Source organism: Vulpes vulpes, chromosome 12, assembly GCF_048418805.1.
Source record: "Vulpes vulpes isolate BD-2025 chromosome 12, VulVul3, whole genome shotgun sequence".
Classification (NCBI taxonomy): Eukaryota; Metazoa; Chordata; class Mammalia; order Carnivora; family Canidae; genus Vulpes; species Vulpes vulpes.
The window spans coordinates 168520648-168544857 of NC_132791.1; the positions used below are offsets into that span (position 1 = coordinate 168520648).

The 24210-nt window shown below is 57.3% G+C and overlaps 1 protein-coding gene across 13 annotated transcripts in view; it reads right to left on the bottom strand.

The window, feature by feature from the left end:
- The window catches only part of GSE1 (Gse1 coiled-coil protein), a 414721-nt gene that overhangs the window by 105467 nt on the left and 285044 nt on the right, over positions 1-24210 (bottom strand). Inside the window, exon 1 of one of the 13 annotated variants that reach the window (XM_072731391.1) lies at positions 1682-2370. The exons of 11 other annotated variants lie outside the window; for them this stretch is intronic. In XM_072731391.1, the coding sequence (XP_072587492.1) occupies positions 1682-1718 (37 nt within the window). In that variant the 5' untranslated portion in view covers positions 1719-2370. Of the gene's footprint in view, positions 1-1681; positions 2371-24210 lie in introns of those variants that run through there. One more of the 13 variants, XM_072731394.1, reaches the window with a different exon arrangement.

Sequence of the window (24210 nt, forward strand, 5' to 3'; positions counted from 1 at the left end):
TTTGGATCAGATCCTTTAAGGGCAGTGGAGAGGGAGGGGAAGTGCTGGATTTGTGTTCCAGGCAGTGAAGGGAAAAGAGACCAAGAATAAAGTCCAGACCCTGAAAAATACTCTTCCTACAAAAGTGGTATAGACACCCAGCATGAAATGCAGACGTTGTCAGTTTCTGGGGAAGGGCTAGGGACCTAAACCAGCCACAAAGAAACTCAGAGTGAGTATACAGATCTCACCCGGAACCCATTAGCCTTTCCTACTTCTTTTTTTAAGTCTGTTGAACTCTGGGATCACCTCCTCCCCTGCCCTGCCCCGTTCAGGGCAGCACCGGCCAGATCCAGCAGAACTGGGTCCTGTCCAGGCCATTCCTCCCCCCGCCCCACTCCTCCCAGGGACTCCTGGGCTTCTGTGGGAACCTCAGCCAAAGTGACAGGGGCTTCTTCTGAACTGTATGTACAGTGAAAAAACCCCAAACCCAACACCCAGCCACCTGCACCTTTCCCCACAAAACAGGGCAGAAATTACCCTCCATGGGCAGCGTCTTCTGCAGAATTTTAGAAGCCCCAGTAGGAGCCCAGGAACTTCCCCTCCTCCCTAGGGCACCTCGCATCTCCCCTCCCCCAGATCCACCGACCCCCAACTTCCAGAGGAACTGTTTGAACTCCCAGGGTCGATGAAACTCTCAGAGGCAAGAAGGGAAAAGACAAACAGCTGCTTCCTAGTACCAGCGGTCGCAGGCTGCCCTGCCTTCCTGACCTGCGCGCCAGGGGCCCACCCGGGGCAGGCCTTGTCAGTTACTCCCGACCCGAGGACACTGGAAGGGGGTGACAGCAGGCAGCCAGGGAAGGCTCCAGGGATCACCCGGGCTCCCACCCCCCTCGCCAGGCACCCCTGGCCTCCCAGCTTCCCCTTAGCCTACATGTCATATGTCATTGTTTTTAAGGTTTCAAAATCCAAATAAGGTGAGCCCTAGAGGGGCTCCCCAAACCTCCTGCTGTCGCCCCCTCCCCGCCCCTCCACTCCGGGTTGCAAGCACCACTTGCCCCGAAACAGAAAGTTACGCGGCAGGCGGCTGTCAGCGCGCAGGAAGGTTAGGGAACAGGAAGCCACGCCAACCACCCTCCGGAGCTTCCCCCGGCCCCCTCCTCCGACCTCGGCAGGAACAAAACCTTCCAGGGAAACCCGGGCAGGAAGGGGGGCGGGGGGCAGGCGCGCCACGCTCGCGCGGAGACGGCGCGAGGGGCTGGCCGGAGGCAGAGGAAAATAAGCCCCAGGCTGGGGGCGGGAGGGGGGCGCCTGCCACCCGATCGGGGCGGCCTGCAGCAAAGTAACTTCACACCCGGTGCTCAATTCACCTTGGAAGGCGGCGCGCCCCGGCCGCTCGCTGCGCCGCCGCGGCGGAGCCGGCTCGGGGCAGACAAAAGGAGCGAGACGCGCAACCCCCGGCGGCGGCGCGGTGGGGGCGGCGGGGCGGCGGGCCGGGTGGGCGCTCCCCGCCGCACGTAGCGCACACACCGCCCGCCGGACCGCGCGCGCGCCCGCCCCTGGGGGGCTCGGCCGACCCACCGCCCCGACCCCGGCTGCGGGTCCGGGAGGGGGGCGAGGGTGGGGGCGGGGGCGGCTGGGGTGGGGGGTCCGGGACGCGCCGGCGCCGCGCGGGACCCGGGGAGGCGCGCAGCTCGCTTACCTGGTAAGTAATACAGAGGCGGCTTCAATCCAAACATGATTCAAATTAGAATTCCATAGTGGCCAGAGAGGGATGAAGAAGGGAAAAAAAAAAATTTTTTTTAAAAAACCCAGCAACGAGACAAAAAGCGCCGTCCGAGCCAAGGCGCTCCAAAATGTCCAAAACAATAAAATAAAGACAGAAGAGCGATCCCGAAAGCGACGGAGAAAAATGTCTTTTTTTTTTTTTTTTCCTTTTTTTCCCCTCCCTAAGATGATGAAAAGGCTCTCCCTTGGGCCAGCGCCCGGGCAGTTTCGGCCACCTCGGCCCAGGCAGATCCACAATGGGGTGACCGACGACTGAGGACGGGCCGGAGCCTCCACGGCTGCCCGGTGTCTTCGCCGCGTGTGTATTTTCTGCCTTTTGGACTTGAGATGCAAATAAAAAAAGGAGGGGGGCGCACGGCGGAGGGAAGCAGGCGGGAGAGCCGAGAGGAGCGCGAGAAAAATAAAGGGGGGAGGTGAGGGTGATGAAATTGGGGGGTTAAGATCTTCAGGGATTACTCATTTGAAAGAAAAAAAGGAGAGACAGAGAGAGAGGAGAGGAAAAAAAAAAAGCAGCCCCAAGACGTGCGAGTAGCAATCTCTCCTCCATTCAGCCATTTGAATGTCAAGGGCGAGGGTCAAGGGACCTGTTTCCAACAGGGTTTCACGTTCAGAACCAGAAGGAAAAAGGAAGGGGGGGGCGGCGGGAGGGGGTATCTCTTGTTGCCAAGGAGAAATCGGCTTTGTTTTCGTTTCCCCTTAGCTACTGGGTGAGGAGGGGCGGGGTGGGGGGAGGAGGAGGGGGCGCGCGGGAGAGGGGAGAGGAGAAAATTAATACCCAAACAGCCAAGAAGTACCGAGGGGGAGATTTCTTCTCGTAAATAAAAGAGGCAGCGATTGCAAACAGTCTCGGGCAGGAGAAAGCAGGCCGAGGAGCCGGCTCCCCTCCCCCTCTCGCCACCAGCACCCCCCACCACCACCTTTTTCTTTTCTTTTTTTCTTTCTTTTTCCTTTTTTCTTTTCTTTTTCTTTTTTCTTTCCCTTTTTTTCTTTTCTTTTCTTTTTTTTTTTTTGTTATCTCCCCGGGCCGGCGTCCCACCACTGACTCAGAGAGCAGGGGTGGGGGAAGGAGGAGAAAGAACTCGCGGGGGCTCAGGCGCCCGGGCAGAAGGAGCAGGAGGAGAGAGGGGAGGCGAGAGCGCACGGCGGTGGAGAGCCCCTCGATCAATTTTCATGCAAGAATCATTATCGGTAAATTGGAAAGCTGGCTGCCTGACAGCAGATTTGTCTCCCCTAATGAAAGCGAAAGGGTAGGGGCGCAGCGGCGGGCGGCTGCAGGCGGCGGCGGCTCCTTCCGTCTCTACGCGGCATCTTCCAAGAGCTCCATGCTTTGCAGAGCGATAATAATAGTTTCACTTGCGAGCTTCTCCCCGCGCGGCCGCCGAGCCGGGCAGCAGATCCGTGCGGACTGGGATCCGGGCGCAGAGAGCCGGCCTCCCCTCTCCAAACGCGGGGAGGGTGCTGTTGCTGGCAGCCGGGCGCTCCGCTCTGCCCCAAAGCGGGGCCGTTTGCAAACAGTGGGCGGCTGCGGGCGCCGCCGGGCCCCCCTCGGCTGCCCAACTCCGCGCTCTGGCCGCCCGCCCGCCCTCCCCACCCACGGCTGACAGCTGCGGGAGCCGGAGTTCACCCGCCGCCGGGGCCTAGGAGGAGAAGCCCCAGCCCGTGCCCGAGGGGGGCGGGGGGGGGGTGGCTCTGACCAGCCTTTTGTGAACCCACGCGGGACTGCGGAAACGCACACACCGCCCAGCCCGGGTGAGCTCCTAAGGCGAGCAGCTTCTTCCTCTCCTTTCTTGTCCTCGCACCCCGCACCCCACCCTGCAAAAAATCCCTGTTGCAAGTGTAATCAAATGCTTGATACCATCTTCCACACTCTCCCTGCACTGGTGCATTATCAGATCCGGGAAGGCATGCTTCCAGGCAAATAGACCTAATAAATGCTATTACTGGGATTCTGCAAGCCCCGGCTGCACCATAGTAACGAGAGCCCTGGCTAATTTGGTTTAAGAGAACGATCAACTGCACAGAGTGTGTGTGAGTGAGTGTGGAGTCTGTATCTCTCCTCCCCACGCTGCCTCTCTTTCACACTAGCTCAAGAAGGCCCCATGTGATAATTCCCCAAATCGAAGGGGAAAAAACCCTGCCGCCAAACCACATCCTGTGCGCTCATTGTCCAGCCCAGCGATTTTAAAGAGACAGGATCCATTTACCCACGCCCCCACACGCTCTTAAGCACACGCTGCAAAGCTGCCTCTCGGTGTGACAATTTATTTTCAAGCCCTTTTACCTTATGAAGGGCCCCCCGGTGGCACAAGGAGCCGGAATCGCGACTTGGTGACACTAAGGGGTCACCTTTTGACCCCACATACAAACCATCCTGGTTTGAGGCACAGACTTGAGCCCGCAGGTACGCAGGGCGGGGCACCGCGGTCACGCCGGGCTTGGGTTCCTGCCAAGGCTTTCCAGCCACTGCGTAAAACAGGGGTCCCCGGCGGCAGCCCCCGGGTCCCTGCTAAACGCGGCGGCTTCAGATGACAATTGAACTCCCGGAATATGATACTGTAGAGGAGAGCTCCGGAGGGCAAACTGGAGGAGGTGGGGGCACCGAGCGTGCCTCCTGACCCCTCGGTGCCACTTACACACGCCCCCCCCCCCCCCCCCGCCGCGCGCGCGCAACGCCCACCCCGCCGGGAGAATCGTAAATGGGCTGGGCGGAGCGCTCGGAGCCAGGGAGAGGTGGCGCTCCTCCCCGCCGCCGCCAACGGCTGGGTGGGTGCCGCGCGCAGGCGGCCGCCTTCTCCGCCCGCCGGGCCGCCGGGGGTGCGAGGAGCATCTTCCAGGCCCCCGGCCCCCGCTGCGCCCCGCCCGGCGCCTCTCCCCGCGGGCGGCCGAGCGCGCGCGGTCACCGGGGAGGGCGCCCGGGCTGCTGACCGGGAGGGAACCGGCCGCCGGCATCTGGCCGCTCCGCCCCGCGCTGACCCCGGAGGTCGCGCCCGGCCCTCGGCGGCGGCGGCCCTTTGTTTCCGGGGCTGCGTGGCGGTGCGCTCCGCGCTCCCCGCGCCTCCCCCCGCGCCCGCCGCCGCTGCTGGCCTGGCCAAGGGAGACGAGGGCCCCGGCGCGGCGGGGTCGGGGTCCAGCACCTGCCCGCGCCCCCCCCGCGCCCCCCCGCGCGCCTTGGACCCCAGCTTCGCCTCCCACCCATTCATCATCCACTTATCACCCGCACGCTGGATGATCTGTGTCCCTCCGGGAGTGGGGGGCAGCAGGGCGCGCGGGGGAGGGCTCGCCCGGGTGAGCTGCCGCCCACTCCCCCCCACCTCCGAGTCCCTCACAAGCTTGGAAGATCTCTGATCCTACTCTAGGGGGTGGAAAATAAACTATTTTTAAAAGACCCTAAACTATCAGTTTCTGTTGTCATTCTTTTATTGGTTTTTAATTCTCCGGGATTACATGAACAACAGTAGTAATTAATACTAAACCTTCCTCTACTGTATATGCTAATGGCAGGAGCCATAAAAATTAATTTGCAAACATGTCATTACACAATAGCTATACAGGCAATAAACCTGTAATTATGGGCCAATCACAGGCAGGGTACAGAGGGAGGGATGTTCCCCAATCTGTTAGGTGCCCCCCTTCCCCTGCTAAAATGGGGAAGATGGTGCCAGCAAGGAGCTTGCCTTCTGAGAGCCACCTGTGGAGAATGCTCCCAGCTCCTGGGGATGGCAAAAGGGGTCTCTCGTCTCCAGCTCTAAATGGCCTGGCTTCTGTGCGGGACCCCCTGGAGACAGGACTGAAATACAGTGGGAGAAGCTGGAAGAGCAGAGAGCAGAGCCCAGGAGAGCTCCCCGCCTGATCTGTGCGTGGGGGGTGAGCAGTAAAAGGGGTAGGAGGCCCCACGCTGGGGAGCCAGCACCAGCCTCTCGGCTACCCGGGCAAAGGCAAACATCTCCCCCTATAAGCATCTGAATGCCTGCATTGAATTATCGCTAAGTGCTCGGGCCAACCCCTAATTGCTTTTGGCCACTCCCTCGGGAAGAAGGTGAGCACTAAGATTCTAAGTGATACCTAAATCTCCTTTGGCCCGGGGTCTAGGCAGCTCAGAGCAGGTTGGTGACATTTCCTGGTGACAGGGTCGTCTGGAAGGGAGGGAAAGAGGAGATCCACTATGAGACCACAGTTCCTGACCTGAAGCCAAAAGAGCTGAAACATAGAAAGCCACCCCTGCCGTGCCAAGCGGCCTGCTTAGCGGGCTGACTCTCCACTGAATGGCTCGGTTGTTTGCCATAATGTGGCTGAACGATGAGCTGGAAGGATTTTCCCTTTCCCACTGGCCCTTGTGGCTTGGCTGGAGTCTTTGGAACGCCTCACTATGGCCATTCATTCCCAGGGGAGCCACCCCACCACCTCTGGGGGTGGCGATGGCCTGGCCAGGAGGTGACAAGGACTCGGCAAGCCTGGGCCACACCTGGCCCAGGCGAGAAGGGCAGCCCTCTTCCTGGGAAGGCCACCTCAACGGGATTCTGTGCAAGGACAGGATGTCTCTCTCCACCACCCCCTCTTCTATCTGAGGCTGGTCATGCCATAACCCTCTAGCTCTCTGCTCACCTCTTGGGGCGGGGGAAGCATTTCTAGAAAAGAGGCAGGAAACAGGGAAGGCTGAGCCTCCAGTGGCCCTCCAGTTAAGGCCACCACAGGGCAAAGTCGCCCCCCACCTCCCTGAGAGACCGCTGCCCACACTGCAAGGCAGCCCTGGGGTCAGAGGGCACCTCTGCGCCATGCCCAGGGCAGGATGGAAAGAAAAAACATCACTTCATCTCCCAATGGGAAAGCAGGCTCTAGCTGCTTCCCTGGAAGCTGCGTGGAGCTCACTAGACACCCACTCTGAAGACACGAGGGCCCCCTCCCCAGCTGCTCCTTCAAGATGGAGGGGCCTGAGACTCCCCCTAGCGGGGCTGCCGCTGCCACAGTGCGGAGACAGCCGAGCCGGCCAAGAGCGTCAGCTGGATGCAGTAAAAATAGCCTCCCCGCACGTGCTGAGGACGGCGGCTGCAGCCGGGGTCTGGAGAGCGCAGCGCGCAGGGGCGCCGGGGTGGGGGCGCTAGCAGCCGCCAAGGCCTGCTGCCTCAGCGTGCCCACTGGCACTCTGGTGGTCACCTAGGCCAGGCCCTGCTGCCACCAGGCCACAATCCCGTGTTCTGGAGGTCCTTGCTCCCCAGGGATCCCAGGAGAGGGAACGGAGGGGATGCTGGGAGCGTGGCTAACCCGAGATGCCCCTTTGGGTCTGCCCCTCCACTCACTTCCCTCTTTAGGATAATCATGCCAGCTGATGTTTCCTGAGCGCTCAGTCTGTGCCAGTTGCTGTTCTAAGCACTTTTCACAGGGAACTCATTGGATCCTCATGACAATGCTGTTCAAGGTCACCATTAGGAGTTTCATTTTCTAGATGAGGCACAGAGAGGTCAAGGACCTTGCCCGAGGACCCACAGTCAATAAGTGGCAGAGCTGAGATTTGAACCTGAGCTGGTTCCAGAGTCCATGTTCATAACCATCAGCCTGGAAGGGACTGGACCCACCAGAGTTCAGGTGTCGGCTGGGCCTCCACCCACCATGGGCCCTGAGGCCGTGACATCACCATTGTGAGACTCAGTTTCCTCACCTGGAAAATAGGATGAAATTGCTCCCACATTCCAGGCAGACGAGGATGTGTAACCGCCCTGGTGCCTGGTCCAGAGTGAGGACTCCATAAACAGAGCTGTGATTACGCCCATGTTTTGGATAATAGCAATAATATGGCTACTGATGGGGCCTCAGGACATCCAAGGATCAGTGCGATGTGCTTTGCTGAGAGCATTATCTTATCTGGAATTTGGCCCCACCCTGTGAGGCAGACGTACAATGACCATCACCCCGTTTTGTACCTCAGGATGCGAGGCCCCAAGAGATGAAGTCACTTACCCAAGAGCACGCAGGGTATAGACACACCCGCTTTCTCCCTCTGCTCAGCTCTAGTCCTGAGGTGACCAGACCGGGTACAAATGTTCTAAGTGTCAAGATAAGCAAGTGGGAGAGGTCTGAAGAGAAATGGGAAGCAGCGGTCCAGGCACACCCTATGGTGACAACTGCAAACCCAGGTCAGGTTCCCATCTCTGCATGGTGCCCCTGCCTTTGCATTCCTGTTCCCCAGTGGTTCTAGCAAGCACCTCACTCAGCCTGTGCTGTCCTGTCTTGGGGGCAGGGGGTGTCTAACAGATCCTGTGGGGTCTCCTCCACCTGCCCCAGTGTATCGGGTTGAATGGCAGCCCATCAAAATATATGCCCACCCACAAGCTGTGATTGTGACCTTATTTAGAAAAGGAGTCTGTGCAGATGTAATAAAATTGAGGATCCTGAGATGAGGTCACCCTGGATTGTCGGAGTGGGCCCGACATCCGGTGACAAGTATCCTTATAAAAAGAGCCGATCAGAGAAGACACAAGAAGGAGGCCATGTGACGACGGAGGCAGAGCCTGGAGGACGCAGCCATGGCCCCCAGGAGCAGTAAGAGGCAGGAAGGACCCTCTCCTGGAGCCTTCAGAGGGAGCATGGGGACCCTGCTGATGCCCTTATTTTAGATTTCTGGCCTCTAGAACTGGGAGAAAATAAATTTCTGATGTTTTAAGCCACCTAGTTTGTAATAATTTGTTACAGCAGCCACGGGAAACTAATACATCCTGCCACTTCTGTAGAAACAAATGCCCTCTGTACTGCCAACCCAGGGAAGCCCTGGGTGTGGTCCAAGGCCGGACACCATGGGCCTCGGGCCAGCAGGGTCAATCTCTCCTTCAGGTCTGTAGCAAGGGCTTGGATAGGGATGAAGGGCCCAGGGCCCTAGATCTGGGGTGTGTTCGGGTTGCCTGTCTTCCATGAAGCTGAGGTCAACACCCTAGTGGGATGGGGAGGCTTTCTAGTGGCCTGCTCACCCTCTGCTGCCCTCCCTGGTGACCCACATTTTCTGGCTGGGGTTTGGGCAGCAGCCTGGGCTGTAAGAGATCAGCGGGTGTGGCCATCTGCCCCGGGGAATGGCCAACCAGCCCTGCCAGATCAATCTACAAACCCAGGGCTCAGCTGGTCTTGTGTATCCCAGCTGCCCCGTGAGGCCTGGAGTGACAATAACCAAATAAAAGCCCTGGTGGCCAGCGTTCCACCAAACCTGTTTCCCCTTCCTCTCGGGCTCATGCCCAGGCTATATTTGTCAGTCTCTCTTGCAGAAAGTGTGGGGCCAGATGACCAAGTTGGTGGCCAAGGGAATGTTTTAGGAGTAATAACTCCGCACTCCCAGGCCTGGCCCCCAGAAACCTCCTGCCCTAGTCTCCACATTCCCCTTCTGTGTCTGCCCACCAGACGTCTGCTCCCAGGACCACCCTGAATCCACGGATAGCAGATACAGCACCTCCATCAATCCCCCAAAGGTTGTTCAGAACAGAGGCCCTCGACCTGGCCTCCCCCCAGTTGTATATTCTGTGAGCATCTGATTGAGAAAGATCTACCGTGTGGCTTCTACTTTGAGTGTTGTGAAATGTCACTTCCAGTGTGAGGAGCCCCTGGGATGTCAGAGCCTCTTTGTTATAGCAGCTCCTGTTGGCTTAACACACCTTACCGATAGGTCAATTAGTCAATTAGTTAATACCTAGCATTGACCTGGATGCTTTGAGTCCATTATCTTATTTCATCCTCCCAACAAAAGTAAGTCTATCATTACCCCCATTTCTCAGATAAGAAAATTAAGGTCCAGAGAAATAAAAAGTGACTTTCCGGAGGTCATACAGCCAATAAAAGAAAAAGCTTGGATTTGAATCCAGACCCTGCATTTTAAACTGCTCTCTGCAGTACCTCTTGTATCTATCTCCAAGTAGAAGCTGGTAAAGAGGCTGGAGCTTAGATACCCCCCTTTTTTTTCATGGTGGAAAACAAAACAAACAAAGCCAGGGAAGGCAAGAACCCCGCACATTTGCAGTCCACACACAGAACCGGGTGTCTGACCTCTGGTTTGGGCCTGCTGTTGGAGCAGGTTGCCTGTAAGCTCAGGATCTGGGAACTCTGCAAAATCGTGGTGTGGCGAGCCGTAAGCAGTGATAGGGCCAAGGCACTTCCTTCTCCAGGCTGCATGGACACCAGAGAAATGAGCCAGAAACTATGTCTGGGACTGCTGGGGCCACACAGCACATCCCCGAGAGGTGCCCTGCGTCCCTTGCCCCCACCCCACCCCCGCCTGTCCCCACACACCTGCGCCAGGCCAGCCACTTCTGGAGCCAATCCATTCATAATCCAAGACAGCTCTGGTTGTCAACGTGCTGCTTCGTGCAGAGCCAACACGGGCCTGGCTGGTGATGGGGTCGGAAAGCACCGAGGGAGGTCTCCAGGGAAGGGAGCACACCAGCGGGACCGTGGCTCCCACGAACCCCGACAGGTGCCTCCCGTGGACACCATAATGGCCCATGTGTGCGGCCCATCCCTGCAGGTTGGGCAGCAGCCACTGCCCTGATGGGCTGCCTGGGGCAAGCCAGCGAGGCTTTCCTCCCTGCCGACGCCCGTTCCAGCAGAAAGGCGTCTGTGAGCAGCCGTCCCGCTGCCTACTCCTGGGGAAGCAGTGACGGTGTGGACGTAATTACCCATCCGTGGATGACACGCAGATCTCCCTGTCTACCCCTGGGCCTAACTGCTTCAGGCCTGTGTAGCCCTCTGGCCGACAGGACATGAGTCTTCAAAGGCGACTTCGTGCCTGCTTTCCCCCTGCACGCTGGGCACCGGCTCTGAGCACGACACAGCTGGAGCAGGGCGCCCCAGGGCCCTGTCAGCCCTCTCCACCTGTCTCTCGTGAACACATCCTGCCTCAGCCCTGCTGCCTCCTTCCACCGCACCTGCCTGCCTTGCCCACCCTGCCCCTACTGTCCTCCGAAGCCTGACCGTCCTTTATTCACCCTCCGTGGGTCATGCCTGAGCTGACGGGACTCCTGCCACGTCCCCAGCATGAGACATCCTCCTGTACGCTAGCTCCTCTGGCCAGGGCTTTAGGAAGCATGGACATGGCACAGGGTTCACATCCTCGGCACACTGACCTTTGGGCTGGGGAATTCTTGGTTGGGGGCTGTCCTGTGCACTGGGGGGGTGTTTAGCAGCATCCCTAACCTCTACCTACCAGACACCAGGAGCACGCTCCAGTCGTGACAATGAAAATCTCTCCAGAATGGCCAAATTTCCCCTGGCAGGGGGTGGGAGGGGTGGGAGGGTGCAGAAGGACAAAATTGTCCCAGTTCGGAGCCATGGATGTAGCCCAAGGGGTCCAGGAAGTCGGCTGAGCGACCTGAGCTTCGGACCTGCTTCTGCTGTCGGCCTTGGGCAAACAAATGTCCTCTCTTGGCCTCAACTTTACCACATAAAAAATTAGAGGGGCTGAATGGGGTCTTCTAGCTGCCTCTGATTCGCTGATGCTGCTGAGGACCAATGGTTCCAAAGTGGGGACAAGTCTATGACTCAGAAAACTGGATCAAAAAGGAAGGAATCCAATGATAGAGTACTCATACAGAAACAAAGGGGTGAATGGGCCAACAGGTTATGTGGGCACCCCTGCTGCCTTGGGCCTCTCAGTGTTTTTCTGTTTCCTCCACAGACCTTTTTCCTTCCAACCTAAGGAAAACCTGCTCTGGGGTCAGCGGTGGGTGGTGTGGGAGGATCTGCTATCAGTCATTTACACTCTAGTATAATTTAGCCCCACCTCTACTATCTTCACAGGACCAAGCTGTGGGCCTGGTTGGAGCCACCTCATGACTAACTAGAACAGCTGTAAGATGTGTTAGGGAAAGGCAGGACAAAAGAGCTATTCTGCCCACTTGGGTCAAAACGGTGGTTTCAATTTCATAACATCATGTGATGAGGTGAACTTCCGGGTGCCCTGTGTTATAGTCCCTTTCAGCAGCTGCCACGGGGAGGGGGAGGGACAGTCTCAGGCAAGTGCTGGGGCTGGGAGGACTTACATGGCTCAGGGGAATTCTGATAAAGAGGTGGGTCCAGTAGAGATCCCCACAGCTCAGGCACAGAGTGGCCAGGTCCTCTGGGCTTCGTGACCATGTCCCCCGACAGCACCAGGCAAACACCAGCTCATGTAGCGCCGCACACTGCACCATGGCCGGAATGTTCTCAGTTGGCAACCGCAGTCCCGACCCATGTGTCCCTAAGGCAGGATTTCCGGTTGTTCATGGGGGTGGATTATCCCAGAATCAGCTCTGCTTCAGCTTTTAATTGGGAGGTAGGATGGCTGTTCCTGAGGCAGGGGGAGCATACACCTGTTTCGTTCCGCAGAGTGGGAGGCGTGTGGGCATGGGGAGGATCTGGGGCGCAGCACAGCTCAGCCCCCAGCACTGGTGTAGTGAGGCTCTGGCCTTCTCTGGCCTTTAGTCTCCTCCTCGGGAGGACGCACGGACTAAATGATCCCCCAGGCCCTCCAGCTCCGTGAGCCCATGATTAATAAAACTCAGACACACCATCTGCTCACTCTGACATTTAAGAAACAGAACGGGTTTCCAAAGAGAAAGCTGCCCGGTGCAACTTGCTTCTCCTCCTTCGCCTGCTGATCGAGTGTGGGTTCACACCCTCCCCACATCCCAGCCCTTGACTTGGAAAATCCCGACACGCACACACGCAAGCACACACAGAGCTGTCTCCCCCGCTCCGCCCCAAAGGTCAAAAACGGAGGAGTGAGCTGATGACAGAGGCCCACCCTGACAAAAGTCTGAACCAACCCCCTCTTGGGATCCACACCCTTTACAGTGTCTTCTCTGGCCCCAAAGCTGGGCATACCTCTCGCCAACATGTCCCCAAACTTCACAACCGTTACCACTGACTCATCTTGCCCACTTGTTCAGCTCGTCCTCAGTGGCGGGAAGTGAGAACTGCTGCCCCCTTTGCAGAGGGGGAAACAGCTTGCAAAGTAAAGGGTCAGGCCCAAGGTCACACAGATGACAGGCAGCAAGGCAGGGATGGCACCCTTATCCAAAGTGGGAAAGAAACAGGATTTTGGGCCAGCTCTGATGACACACGGGCCCACAGGCCCTCTGTGTGGTGCCAACGGCCCTGCTGCGGCCGCTGACTGCTGGTGCTGGAGGCCAGGGGAAGAGAAGGCGGCGGGCGGTGGGGGGCATTCTGGGCAGGTGAGACCCTCCCCCAACAGCCAAACTCCAGAAGTGGTTTTAACTCAGCTGAAGAGCTGAGCAGCGGCAGCAGGGGCGGCAGGGCCGTGATCGGACCCAGTGCCTGAGCGGCAGCCAGGTGTCCAGATGGGCCTGCTCTGTAGCCTCTGCCAACTGCCCAGCTTCTACCCCCGGCTGGGCCCCACGGAGGAAAGCCCTGGGATCTAGTATTCCATGCTGGCTGGATCCTGATAGAACCCCCCCAGTCAAGCTGCCCTTTCGCTGCTGTCAGGCCTCAGAGGGCCCCTCAGGGGCTCAGCTGGTCTTCAGACTTTCTCTGCTGCTCTCCTGCTGTGCGCTGGACTCGGTTGCCTGCACCTGCCCTGACCACCGTGGACACGGTGTTTCCACTCCCTGCCATTCTCTGTGCCGAGCACAGCACTGGACACTCCACTGGCACTCGGTCTGCTGTCCCCCCTCATCCCCCAGTGCTCCCCTGAACCACCACCCTACTTGGAGAAGTGGCCTGGACTTCCTGTTTCTTGTAACGACCCACAAAATCAACCCCAAAAGCTGGATAAAAATAGTCCCCCGGTTTCCTAAAAGCACGAAATTGCTGACAAGACAATAAGGAAGCGCCAGGCCAGAGGGACAGGGAAATCGGAACCCAGAGCTGACTTGTCACCGAGGCCATACTGGCCCTGAGGGCAACTACAAATCCTGCAAAATCCGAACTTCTGTTTTTATGGCCTTAAAGATCAAGACACACAGAAAACAAAGGCTGAGGCCTCTGCACAAGTTGAAGCAGTCACTGCAGACCCTCCCCATAATAAGGCAGGATCCCAGAGAATCACCCACCCAGGGTAAGAGCGAATTGGGGAGCTGGCCAGGCCTTGGGCAGAAATGTAGCCAGGCTGGAGCATCTAGCGCTGTCTTAGGGCTGTCAAACCCTGAACTGGACTAAGGAGGCTCCAAAGCAGCAGTGTCTCTGGACATCTGCCAGAAAGAAATACAAGTCCTCCTAAAGGAAACCACCTTCATCTCAGGCTTCAAATTATACCTATATATATTTTTTTTCTTTTTCCCAAATATAACGGCCAGCACCTAGCTGAAGACAACCAGGCACACAAGGAATCCACACTTCTGGGTTGAGAGTCAGCAGCAAAAACAGCCAAAACAAGCAGGCCTGCCGCCACGCCAGAGCTTGGAATTAGGGAAGCCTCTATCGTTCTGCTGCTGGGATAAAGAAACAGAAGACAAGCCTGATGGGATCTGCGCAGAACAGGACACCACAGTCTAGTGTTACCCTAGGACGTAGGCCCTGACAGGACTCTGTCCGGTCACCCCCACCTCCCCTAGAACCACACCCGGCTCGTTGGAAGAGCTCAGTCAATAGCTGTGGACTCATTAAACACACATGCTGGACTTGAGACCTGCCGCGGGGTGAAGGAGCAACCATCAGCCTACTCCAGGTGAGCCCGGTGAATCATTCCACTCTGCCAGCAGACAGGCAGAGGAGGTGATTAACCCCACGTTTCCCTTCTGTGTGACATTTCTGCGTGTGAAGGCAGGTGCTAATGATAAACCCAGCCACAGAGCAGCCTCCACAGTGGAAAAAACAGCCCAGAGGTGTAATGGCTGCTGCAAAAAGCCGAATCCTGCAGGCCCGACCCGGCACCCCCTACTGCTATAATTCTGAGTTATCCGTTCTTTATTATAACTCGAGGCCTTGGCTCCCGAAGCATCTCCCAGGGATTCTTTCTGTGGGGGCAAATTTGGTGCCTGCAATTAGCTGAACAGGCATCTTTTGTCCGTGCTGAAGCATTCAATTGCAGGTGTAATTAGGTCCCCTCACCCCTGAAATCTGCAGAGAGCCGCCCGCCTTGACTAACTGCACCCACAATTAAGTGCTTACGGGCATGTGGCTGGAGCCGGCAAACATGTGCACGCGGCTAATAGCGGGGGCACCCAGCAGCCTTTCAAAAATAGACACTGTGTTGGAGAAATCCAGCCTTTTTGCATTTGTTGTTCAAACGGCTCTGTCCAGCTGGGAATAATGAGGAAAGACAAACACGCCAATTAGGCTAGGTCCATACATAAATAAACTGCACAGCTCCTTAATTAAGCCACTTACAGGAGTGGGCAAGGCTTTGAGAAGGGGGAAGGAGAAGCAGCAGTCCTGTGGGCAGCGTGGCACTGGGGGCGTCCACCTCATGGAGGTGCAAGTTCCAGGGGCCAGGCCTGTGGTGGGGGGGGGGCAGCCCTGGGCACTGGCTGGGATTGGATGGGTGGGAACAGTCAGGAGGGAGGTCGGATGCAGGGAGGCAGAGAAGGTGACTTGAATCCTGCGTGCAGAGGACGGCAGTGTCAGAGCAGCCCGCCTCCTCTGCCCTTTCCCGCAAGCTGGCTCTGCCTGGCAGAGGACCTCTTCCCTGAAAACCTCCACATCTGCTCTTTCCTCCTCCGCCTCCGCCTCACTGGGGCCTCAGCAGGGTGGCGAGGCCCCAAATCAAACCACCTGCCTGCTTCCCAGGTCAGCTGCTTCAAGACGCCTTCAGTCCCGAGGCCCCTGCCAGGCCTCCCCGCTGCAAGCTGCACCCACAGTTAAACAACAAAGGACACGTGTAGCGGGGATGGGGACGGTGTGTGCCAGGAGGTGCGCGGCTGTTAGCGACGGCGGGCAGCTCTGCCCCCCTTCCTGCCACATGCACTTTCTGAACTCCCTGCCATGTTGCTGTATTGTTTCTAAACAATAAAACCGAGCAGATTATACTCACTGTAATCAGAAGAGGGAGAAAAGCTTCCTGTGCCCCCAAGTAGAGCCACTGAAAGCCATTTGCCTTTTGCAGAGCGCAGCAGTCCTGGCTGCAACCAAAGGGCAAAGGCAATATTTAGATAATTAAAAACCCATTGCTGATGGGGCCAGCCAGATGACCACAGGTGGCTTCGGGGTGGACCAGCGATGGCTCAGAATGGGCGCTGTGCCTTCCTTCTTCCCCTTCCAGCCACAACTGAGAGAGGCAGACAGGTGACCACTGGGAAACCCTGCCCAGACAGGAATCAGGCTCAAGCCAGGGATTCTGGTTCCAGGGTCCCTCTGAGGCCTGTAAGACATGGCCCTGGCCTTGGCCTTCTGTCTACAGCTACTCTAGGAGCTCCAGCCTCACCCCCTCACCTCCTCCTGCCTCAGGGCCTTTGCACTAGCTGTGCCCTCTGTCTGGGACTCTCTTCCCCCAGATCTCCACATGGCTCTGTCCATCCCTCCCTCCACTGGGGTCTGCTTTCAGACCCTGCCCTCCCAAAAGGAGCTTCACAGTTCCCCTCCCCCCATACCCTATCCCCTCACTCTTGTGTGGGGTTTCTATAGCACTTGACCCCTAAGTTTACACTGAACAGTTTCGTCATCTTCTCTCTCTGTGGGACTGCATCAGGCTTCTTCGCCACTGGGTCAGTGGTACCTGGCAAGGTGGCCAGCACAATGTGGGGACTCGGTCTGGGATGAGTGAATGGGTATGAAGCAAACCAGGGCACTGTGTCGGAAGAGGGGCTCGGTACAGCCTGGGCTGGGAATGTGGCTCTGGAAGCTTCCAAGGAGTGCAGGTCTCTGCTCTGTGTGAGCTGGAAGGCCTCCCTGGCTGCAGCCCTGTCTGCGCTCAGGCCCTGAGCTGCCCCGGGCAGCAAGGGTGACCTCTGGTCAGTCTGCCTGTGCAGCCTGCGTCTCTTCCTTTAGCTTTTGAATCTTTAAAGCTTGACTTGGTGCCAAGAATCACTGAGCTCCCGGGAGCAGAGCCTCGCTTCTCTGTCTGACCTTCTTCCTGCCCCCTGTCCCAGCAGACGCCTGTGAAAATCAAATTCAGGATCAGTGCCTCTTTACAACGTGCAGATCCCGATTATCTGCCATCCTGGGGCTGAGACAAGCATGGACCAGGAAGCACACAGATGACTCGAAGCCCCAGTTTTAGGCCTTGCGATCGTCATCTGCCGCCCGACCAAATGTTGCCTGGAGCTGCTGATGAGCCACCAGAGGAGCGGGTTTGCATCTGGTCTCCTGCTTCCCTCCTGACGTTGGGGACTTCCCGGGGAGCGGCCTGGCCCCACCTGCCGGGCACGCTGCCTCAGACTTGTCCCCTCTCCCGTCTCCAAACCCCTGCAGCGCCTCCCACGCACAGTGCAATCTGTCCCCTCGCCAGCTGGGGACCATGCCAGGGTTTGAGTTTCTGGAGCTTTCCCCGTGGGGACCTGTGAGTCATGGAGGCCGAGCTGGCTCTATGTGCTTCTCCTTGGGGGCCCCACACTCCCCACAGCCTCCGCTGAAGCTCTGCTTTCCCTGGCTGCTTTGGGGCTGTGTCCCGGGTGCAGGGAACAGGCGAGGCAGCCATTCCTGCCCATGCCCCGCCCCCAGGGACAGGGGGAGCCAGGGGTAGACAGACTGTGTTCAGACCCACCTTCTACCTGGGGCCCACGACCTTTCTGTACCTGATTCCTTCCAGCAATGAGTGTGGATAAAGGACCTATGACCCAGAAAGCGTTGAACACTCTGGGCGCCCAGGGAGGCACACACATTCAGCTATCTGTGACGTATGGCTAATGTCCCCATGTCAGACGGGGGATAGGATGCAGACCTTTGGCAACTGGCAGACAGACCTCCTGGTTTGGCCCTGGCTTGGCCAAGAACCCCGCCTCTTCCAGTCTTTGCATACAACCAAGAACGGCCCTACTTCTCCTTTTCCGAAGAAGCCCTGATCCAAACCGGGCCCACTTCCCTAGAGGAAACAAGCCAGTGAGGCCCCACAGAGAACTCAGAACTTCCTGGCCTTTAGCCAAACCCACAGACGCTTGACTGGTGACCTGGTCCATCCTGCTAATCCTCAGGCAGTCACCAGGCCTCCCTCTTTGGGACACTTTTCCCTTAGATATCCTCTCCATGTTCTCCCCAAACCTCTCTTTCATGGCCCTTAGGCTCTGCGTTGGCATGATCCCCTCTTGTAGCCACTGTCCCGATGGCCCCAGCCTGTACAGCATCTTTCACTTGGGAATCTCAAAGCCTAGGCCCCAGGGCCTGTACACAGCAGCTGCTCAATGGTTGCACATCATTAGACCACACGAAGCAGAGGTGGGGCTGGGCCCAGAGGCCCACATCATCTGAGGGTATCTAGAAAGCTGATCCTTCGGTCACTGTGCTGGCCACAGCACCTCCAAGCCAAGTTGGACTAGGGGGTGAACACACTGTTCCCCAGGCACCCTGGGCTAGGGGCTGATTTGTTCTGGTCTTTCACCCCTGACACTGGGGCAGGGGTCTTGACCACAGCTCCCGATTAGCAAGGGGTCCACCCACTTCTGCTTTCAGAGTGTCATCCCAAACCACCAGCCAGTCTTCCTCTTATCAGCAAACCGTCAAACCCAGAGGGCTGTGGGTGGCTTTGTTTTTTTATCCTTCCCTCCAGGGAGCCCTGATAAGGAGGCCAACCTTTCCCCTCTGCCTGGACTTGCTTCCCCATTAACCAAGGGATGGGCCTGGGGCTTCCAGATGACAGTTCCACTAACCCACAACCCAGAAGGAGGAAGAAGGAAGGCCCGGGGCTGAGGTTCCCCAGGTGACTTTGCTGTGGCCCCAGGCCGTAAGAGGCAAAGACGGGGCTCCTGGGTGGCTCAGTGGTTGAGTGTGTCTGCTCTTGGCTCAGGATGTGATCTCGGGGTCCTGGAATTGAGTCCTGCATCAGGCTCCCCACAGGGAGCCTGCTTCTCCCTCTGCCTATGCCTCTGCCTCTCTCTCTCTCTCTCTCTCTCTCTCCCCCCATCTCTCAAGAATAAATAAATAAATAAATAAATAATTAATTAAAAATCTTAAAAAAAAAAAAGGTGTGGCCTTCTGTGAGCCTCCCCCCAACGCATGGCAGGCTCTGCCCGGCCTGTGGTCTCGGGGCTGGAGTCCCCGAGGCAGGGCCGCACCTCACTTCCATCTGCTTCCAGCACCACCCAGCCCTGAGAAACTGGTCCAGCTCCCCGCTCCCAGGGGTGGGCTGTGCGCACATCAGCTCTGAGAAACAGCCGTGGGCACGGAGCCCGTCCAGCGTGTTGGACTCTTCACTCCCAGAACGGCCCCAAGCGTCTGTCCATCCGCAAAAGAACAGTCAACCGTTGTGCTGAATCCTGCCGAGGAGCATCGCTCAGCATTGCTCCGCATCGCTCAGCAACGAAGACAACAAAATACAGTCACACATGGCAACCTGGCCAAGCATCACGGGTGGAAGGTGGAGCAGAGGCAGCCAGACAGAAGGGCACGCGGCTCCACTTCCACGAGCGTCCCCGGCGGGCCGGCAGGGCTGCCCCAGGAGATCCCCAGAAGCGCCGAAAGCACGGCCGGGCCGGGAAGGCCACACACAGGCTCGCAGCAGCATGACCCACGGGACCCGAAACGCAGATGCCTCCAGGTGTACAACACACAATACGTGCCTTGGACCCCCGACGCACTATCATTCAGCCTTCAGGACGCGGATGACCCCCTAGGACGTTATGCACAGCCAAAGAAGCCAGTCACAAAGGGACAGATCCTGCAGGATTCCACTCACAGGACTTCCTACAGTGGTCTGATGGGCAAAGACAGAGTGGCCAGGGCAGGGGCGCCCACGGGGACAGAGCTCCAGTTTGGGATGACAGAAAAATTCTGGAGGTGGATGGTGGTGACAGTTGCATGACACAGAAATGCACTTAATGCCATGGCTAAATTTTGTGTATTTTACCATGATTTGAAAAGAAGGAGAAAACCTAAGATAGAGTGAAGGAAAGCACACTGGTGGTCACCTGGCTGGGGTGGAGACTGGGAAGGCACGCTCAAGAAGGAACCTTCTGGAATGGCAGCCACATGCTGCCTGAGGACGGGATGGGGGTGGTAGACACAGAGACAGACACCTGTGTCCGAAGCCAATGAGCAGAACTCTGAAAATGGCTGTATGTTATTGAATACGAACTGTATCTCAATACAGTTGATCTTAAAAAAACAACAATAACAGGGGATCCCTGGGTGGCTCAGCGGTTTAGCGCCTGCCTTTGGCCTGGGGCGTGATCCTGGAGACCTGGGATCGGGTCCCACATCAGGCTCCCTGCATGGAGCCTGCTTCTCCCTCTGCCTGTGTCTCTGCGCCTCTCTCTCTCTATCATAAATAAATAAAACCTTTAAAAATAAAAATAAAAATAAATTTAAAAAAACAAACCCAAAACTTTGAACCCTCTCATCTTGATATATATGTATGTTTATTTATGAGTTATTTTTATATGGTACATATTAATAATCTCTCCATTATAAAATTTACACAAAAAAAGCACTTAAGAGATGAGAAAAACAGAATTTTGGCATAATCTTCCTTTGTCAGTGGATGGCCGTGTCCTGTTTTGGAGGACAGGGTCAAGACAGTCTGTGGGAGGGCTGGTTTAGGGGCACATGGGGAACGTTCTGGGGGGATCGCCAGCCCCTGAGGTCTGCTGATGATAACCACAAACCTCAAGGCCATGGGCGCATGACTTGCAGGGGGAACGACTCTTGTGCCACACGCCTCTTTCCATCACACACGTGTAAGAACAGATGTGATCACCCCTCCCCGCCAAATATCCATGTGGGCAGGTGCAGTAGAATCCTCAAGGGAGTGCAGAGTCCCAGACCACAGGGATGGACAAGTCCTACCTTCCCCGCGGGGCTCAGCCTCTGCCTCGGGTCACAGCTGGGAGCAGAGCTGGGGAGGGGGCAATCCACGCAGTATGTGGCTTCCGGGAGTCAGCGTGGGGCAGTAGGGGCCTGGGGCCAGAGTACCAGGTTCAAATCCTGCTCTACTGCTGTTTAGCAGAGTGGCCCTGGGCACATCCCTCCCTGCCTCAGTATCCCCATACACAAAGTGAGGATAATGACACGCCCTGCAGGGTGGTTGCAAGAAGGAAGAGCTAACAAACAAGAACCTTCCGAGCCAACCAGGCGCTCTCCACTGGCTGTCGCTTTCTCTGGACACCAACGCGGGCCTCTGGCCACCCCCACTCTGGCCACTTCTCCCTGGGCCTGTGGGCGCCAGACAGAGTCTGCCAACCTGTCTGCAGCCCAAGTTTATGTCCACGGGCGGGTCCGTGTTTACCCTTAAGTCGTCCTTTTCCTGCCCTGGGCCTAGCACCTGGCCCCTCCCTGGCCCATTGTCTCAGGACCCAGGGCCATCCGGTCCATCCTGGGGGGGGGAACCAGGGAGCCCCCCACCCCCATTTCCTTACAGCAGCTTGGACTCCAAGTCCCTGACCCAGCCCTTGGCCGAATAAACACAAGTGCACACAAAAGACATCCCGGCAAGGGTGTGAGGGGCAGCAAGACAGCGGAAGGGGCAGGCGGGGACACAGCTCCCAGGGCCTTCTGCTTCAGACGCCACTAGGGCCGTCCACATGTGCAGGGCTTCCGGGGAGTTGGAGCCCACTCACAGTGGGTCTTTTAGCAGAGGCACCCCCTCTCTCCTACCCAAACCCACACAAAGGCCTCCGCCGGCCCCTTCGTGCCCTGACCGCTCTGTTCTCTGACCGGCTGGGGTCAGACAGCCTGTGCTCATCTGTACAGGAGAGCAGGGGCCTGTGCCCAGTAAGGGCCACCCACTGGCCTTAGGGTCGGGCAGGGGACAGCACCCTTTGCTGAAGCATCACGGCGCCCCAGCAGCGGCCCCTGGACACCTCACCCCTGTGCAGAGGCAGCGTACGGTGCACGTGACACTCTCTGCCCCAGGAGCCTTCCCAGCATCTCTCAGGGGTTCCCAGCAAGGCTGAGCTCCGGTTGCCCACACGGGGCTCAGTGACGCCCGCTCTAGCAGCTCCTTCTGCTCCCATTGTGTCCTCGCCTGTGTCTTCCGGGATCACCTCTCAAATAAAACCCTACAGCCCAAGCCCTCGCTCCAGGCAGCCAAACCAGCCAGGGGCCAGAGTATACCGAGGGCGTGGCTGTGTGGGGGCCAGCCAGGGTGACAAACCCACAGACCCCAGGAATGGTGCATGCCCTGCAGACAGTGGGGTGGGGGGAGAAGCCAGAGCTGAAAAGTGCCCTACGTGGGGGGACCGGGGTCTCACCCCGGGGCAGAGGCCAGGAAAATCGTCATCACTGCTTGGACCTCCCGGCCTCTCCCTGTCTCCAATGAGTCTGGGTTTTCTCTCCCTAGTTAGACCCCACTATTGTGGTGGCAGCTGTAATTGTTTCCTCTGTGTTCGATACATTAACAGGAACTCAGATCCACCGGCTGGCTGCTCACTGAGGCTTCAGGTAGCAATTTTCCATTTGTGTTTCAAATTTTAATGAACGTGCCTGTCCCTTGGGCCCACAGCATGGGGCTGTAATCTTCACGGAGCGGGTCGCAGGCGTGCCACCCATGGCTGGGGCCCCAAAGGGATTTCTAAGAGGGCTTGATTTCTCCAGGGAATAGCTCCAACGAAAAATGGTCCTCGCTGCAGCCTTCCCCGGCTCCCACCGCCCCTCCCAGCTGGCTCAGTGTCGAGCAGGCTGCAAATCGTAAGATGATTATTTCTTTCCGACATCCCTAAAGTATCCTATATCCCAAGATGGAGAGTAAAGTTCAGCTCTGATAAGATTGCATCACCGGGGAGGAGATACATTCTCACCCCTGCTCCCTCTGCCTCCGGCTAACATAATTCCTTTCTGATCTTACCCAGGGCATCCAGTCAGGCTGGGAGGCAAACGGGATAATCCATTTTAGAGAGATTGATCAATATCGTTCGGAGCCTTTTAATGGTTCCACAGGCTTCAAGGAGCCCAGGCAGACGGCTGAGCTGGAAACTGGGGGGCCAGGGGTGACAGGAGGGCAGGCACAACTTGCAGAGATTTCCTGACAAGCCTCTCATTTCCTATCAAACTTGAAGAGCTGGTTGCAATTGGGGCAGACAGGCCAGATACGTGTGGGAAGGTTGTGCACTGCACAAGAGGCTGGGCCAAGGGGACCAGCAGGCTGAAGCCTACAGGATCCTGCATTCATGATACTAGTGCCTGGAGCCAACAGAAGTAGGACACATGCCCCTCCCAGCACAGGCAGGGGCAGTTCCCACCAACAGGTGCCCAAGCAGGAATGCAGACCCAGTGTAAACAGAGCTTCAGACTTTCTAAAGAGAAGCTAAAAATCCGGGGTTAAAAAAACCTCCTGGTTTTAAAGTATTGGCAATACATTTTAAAAAATAAATAAAGCACTGTGTGAGAACCAAGTAAAACATAGCTGCAGGCCAGATATTGAGCCATCCAAGGTCCTCCGCCAGCCCCAACCAGGAGGCTCTGCTGCTTCCCCCAGACTTCCTACCCACCTGCCACTGAGCTGCCCACGCACACTGGTCACACTGCTTCTCCGCTGACAATCTCCCAACAGCCCCATCCCCTTTGCTCTCACACCCCCAACACGATCCACCTGCCAGCCAGCCTCTTTAAAAGGAGCCTGGAGTAGGACTCTGTCTCAACCAGACCTCCCTAGCCCGCCTGGACTTCTGCAGTAGCTCCTTTCTGGCTTCATGCCGCCCGCTGCGCCCCCTGCAGTCTGATCTGGATACAGCAGCCTGGGGAGGCCTGTTACACCAAAGGTGGGGGTGGGGGGGTGGGGGGGGATGCTGGTGCTGCCACACAGAACCATCCATGGCTCCCATCTCATTTTGAGTGAGAGCCAAGGCATAAGAACTCTCTCTGGGATCTTCTGCTTTCCTCTGCCAGCCCCTTCTCCCCATCAACGGCCTCCTGACTTTCACTCCTGCCTCAGGGCCTTTGCACCTGCCCTTCCTTTGTTGGAACATGTGTTATCTCCTCAACCAGACTTCCATATCACCACGAAGGGTCTCTGTTAACAATCACACTGGGATAAAAGGCACAAATTGGGACTGTCTGCAGCAACCCAGACACCCGTGTCACCTTTTGCTTCTCTCGGGCTCTGCTAGAGAGTGTCCGCAAGGCCTCCTGACCACCCCATAAAAAGCGGACGACTTCTGCCCTGCTGCTCCAATCCTCGTAACCCTGGTGCACTGTCTCCACATCACTTTGCATCATCAAACCTAACGCTCATTTATCTGTTTTTTGGTTTCTTACCTACAGCCTTGATTTGACTATAAGCTCTGTGACGGCTGGGGGCTTTGTCTCTTTGGCTCCCCAGTCGCTGTGTGCCCAGGCTAGCACAGCACTGAATGGATGATGTCTCCCCACTACCTTCAGAGGCCCTGTGAGCTGCTTAGCATGACGTTCAAGGGCGCTTCCATCCCTACCCGTCTCTCCAGCTATATCCCAAATTCC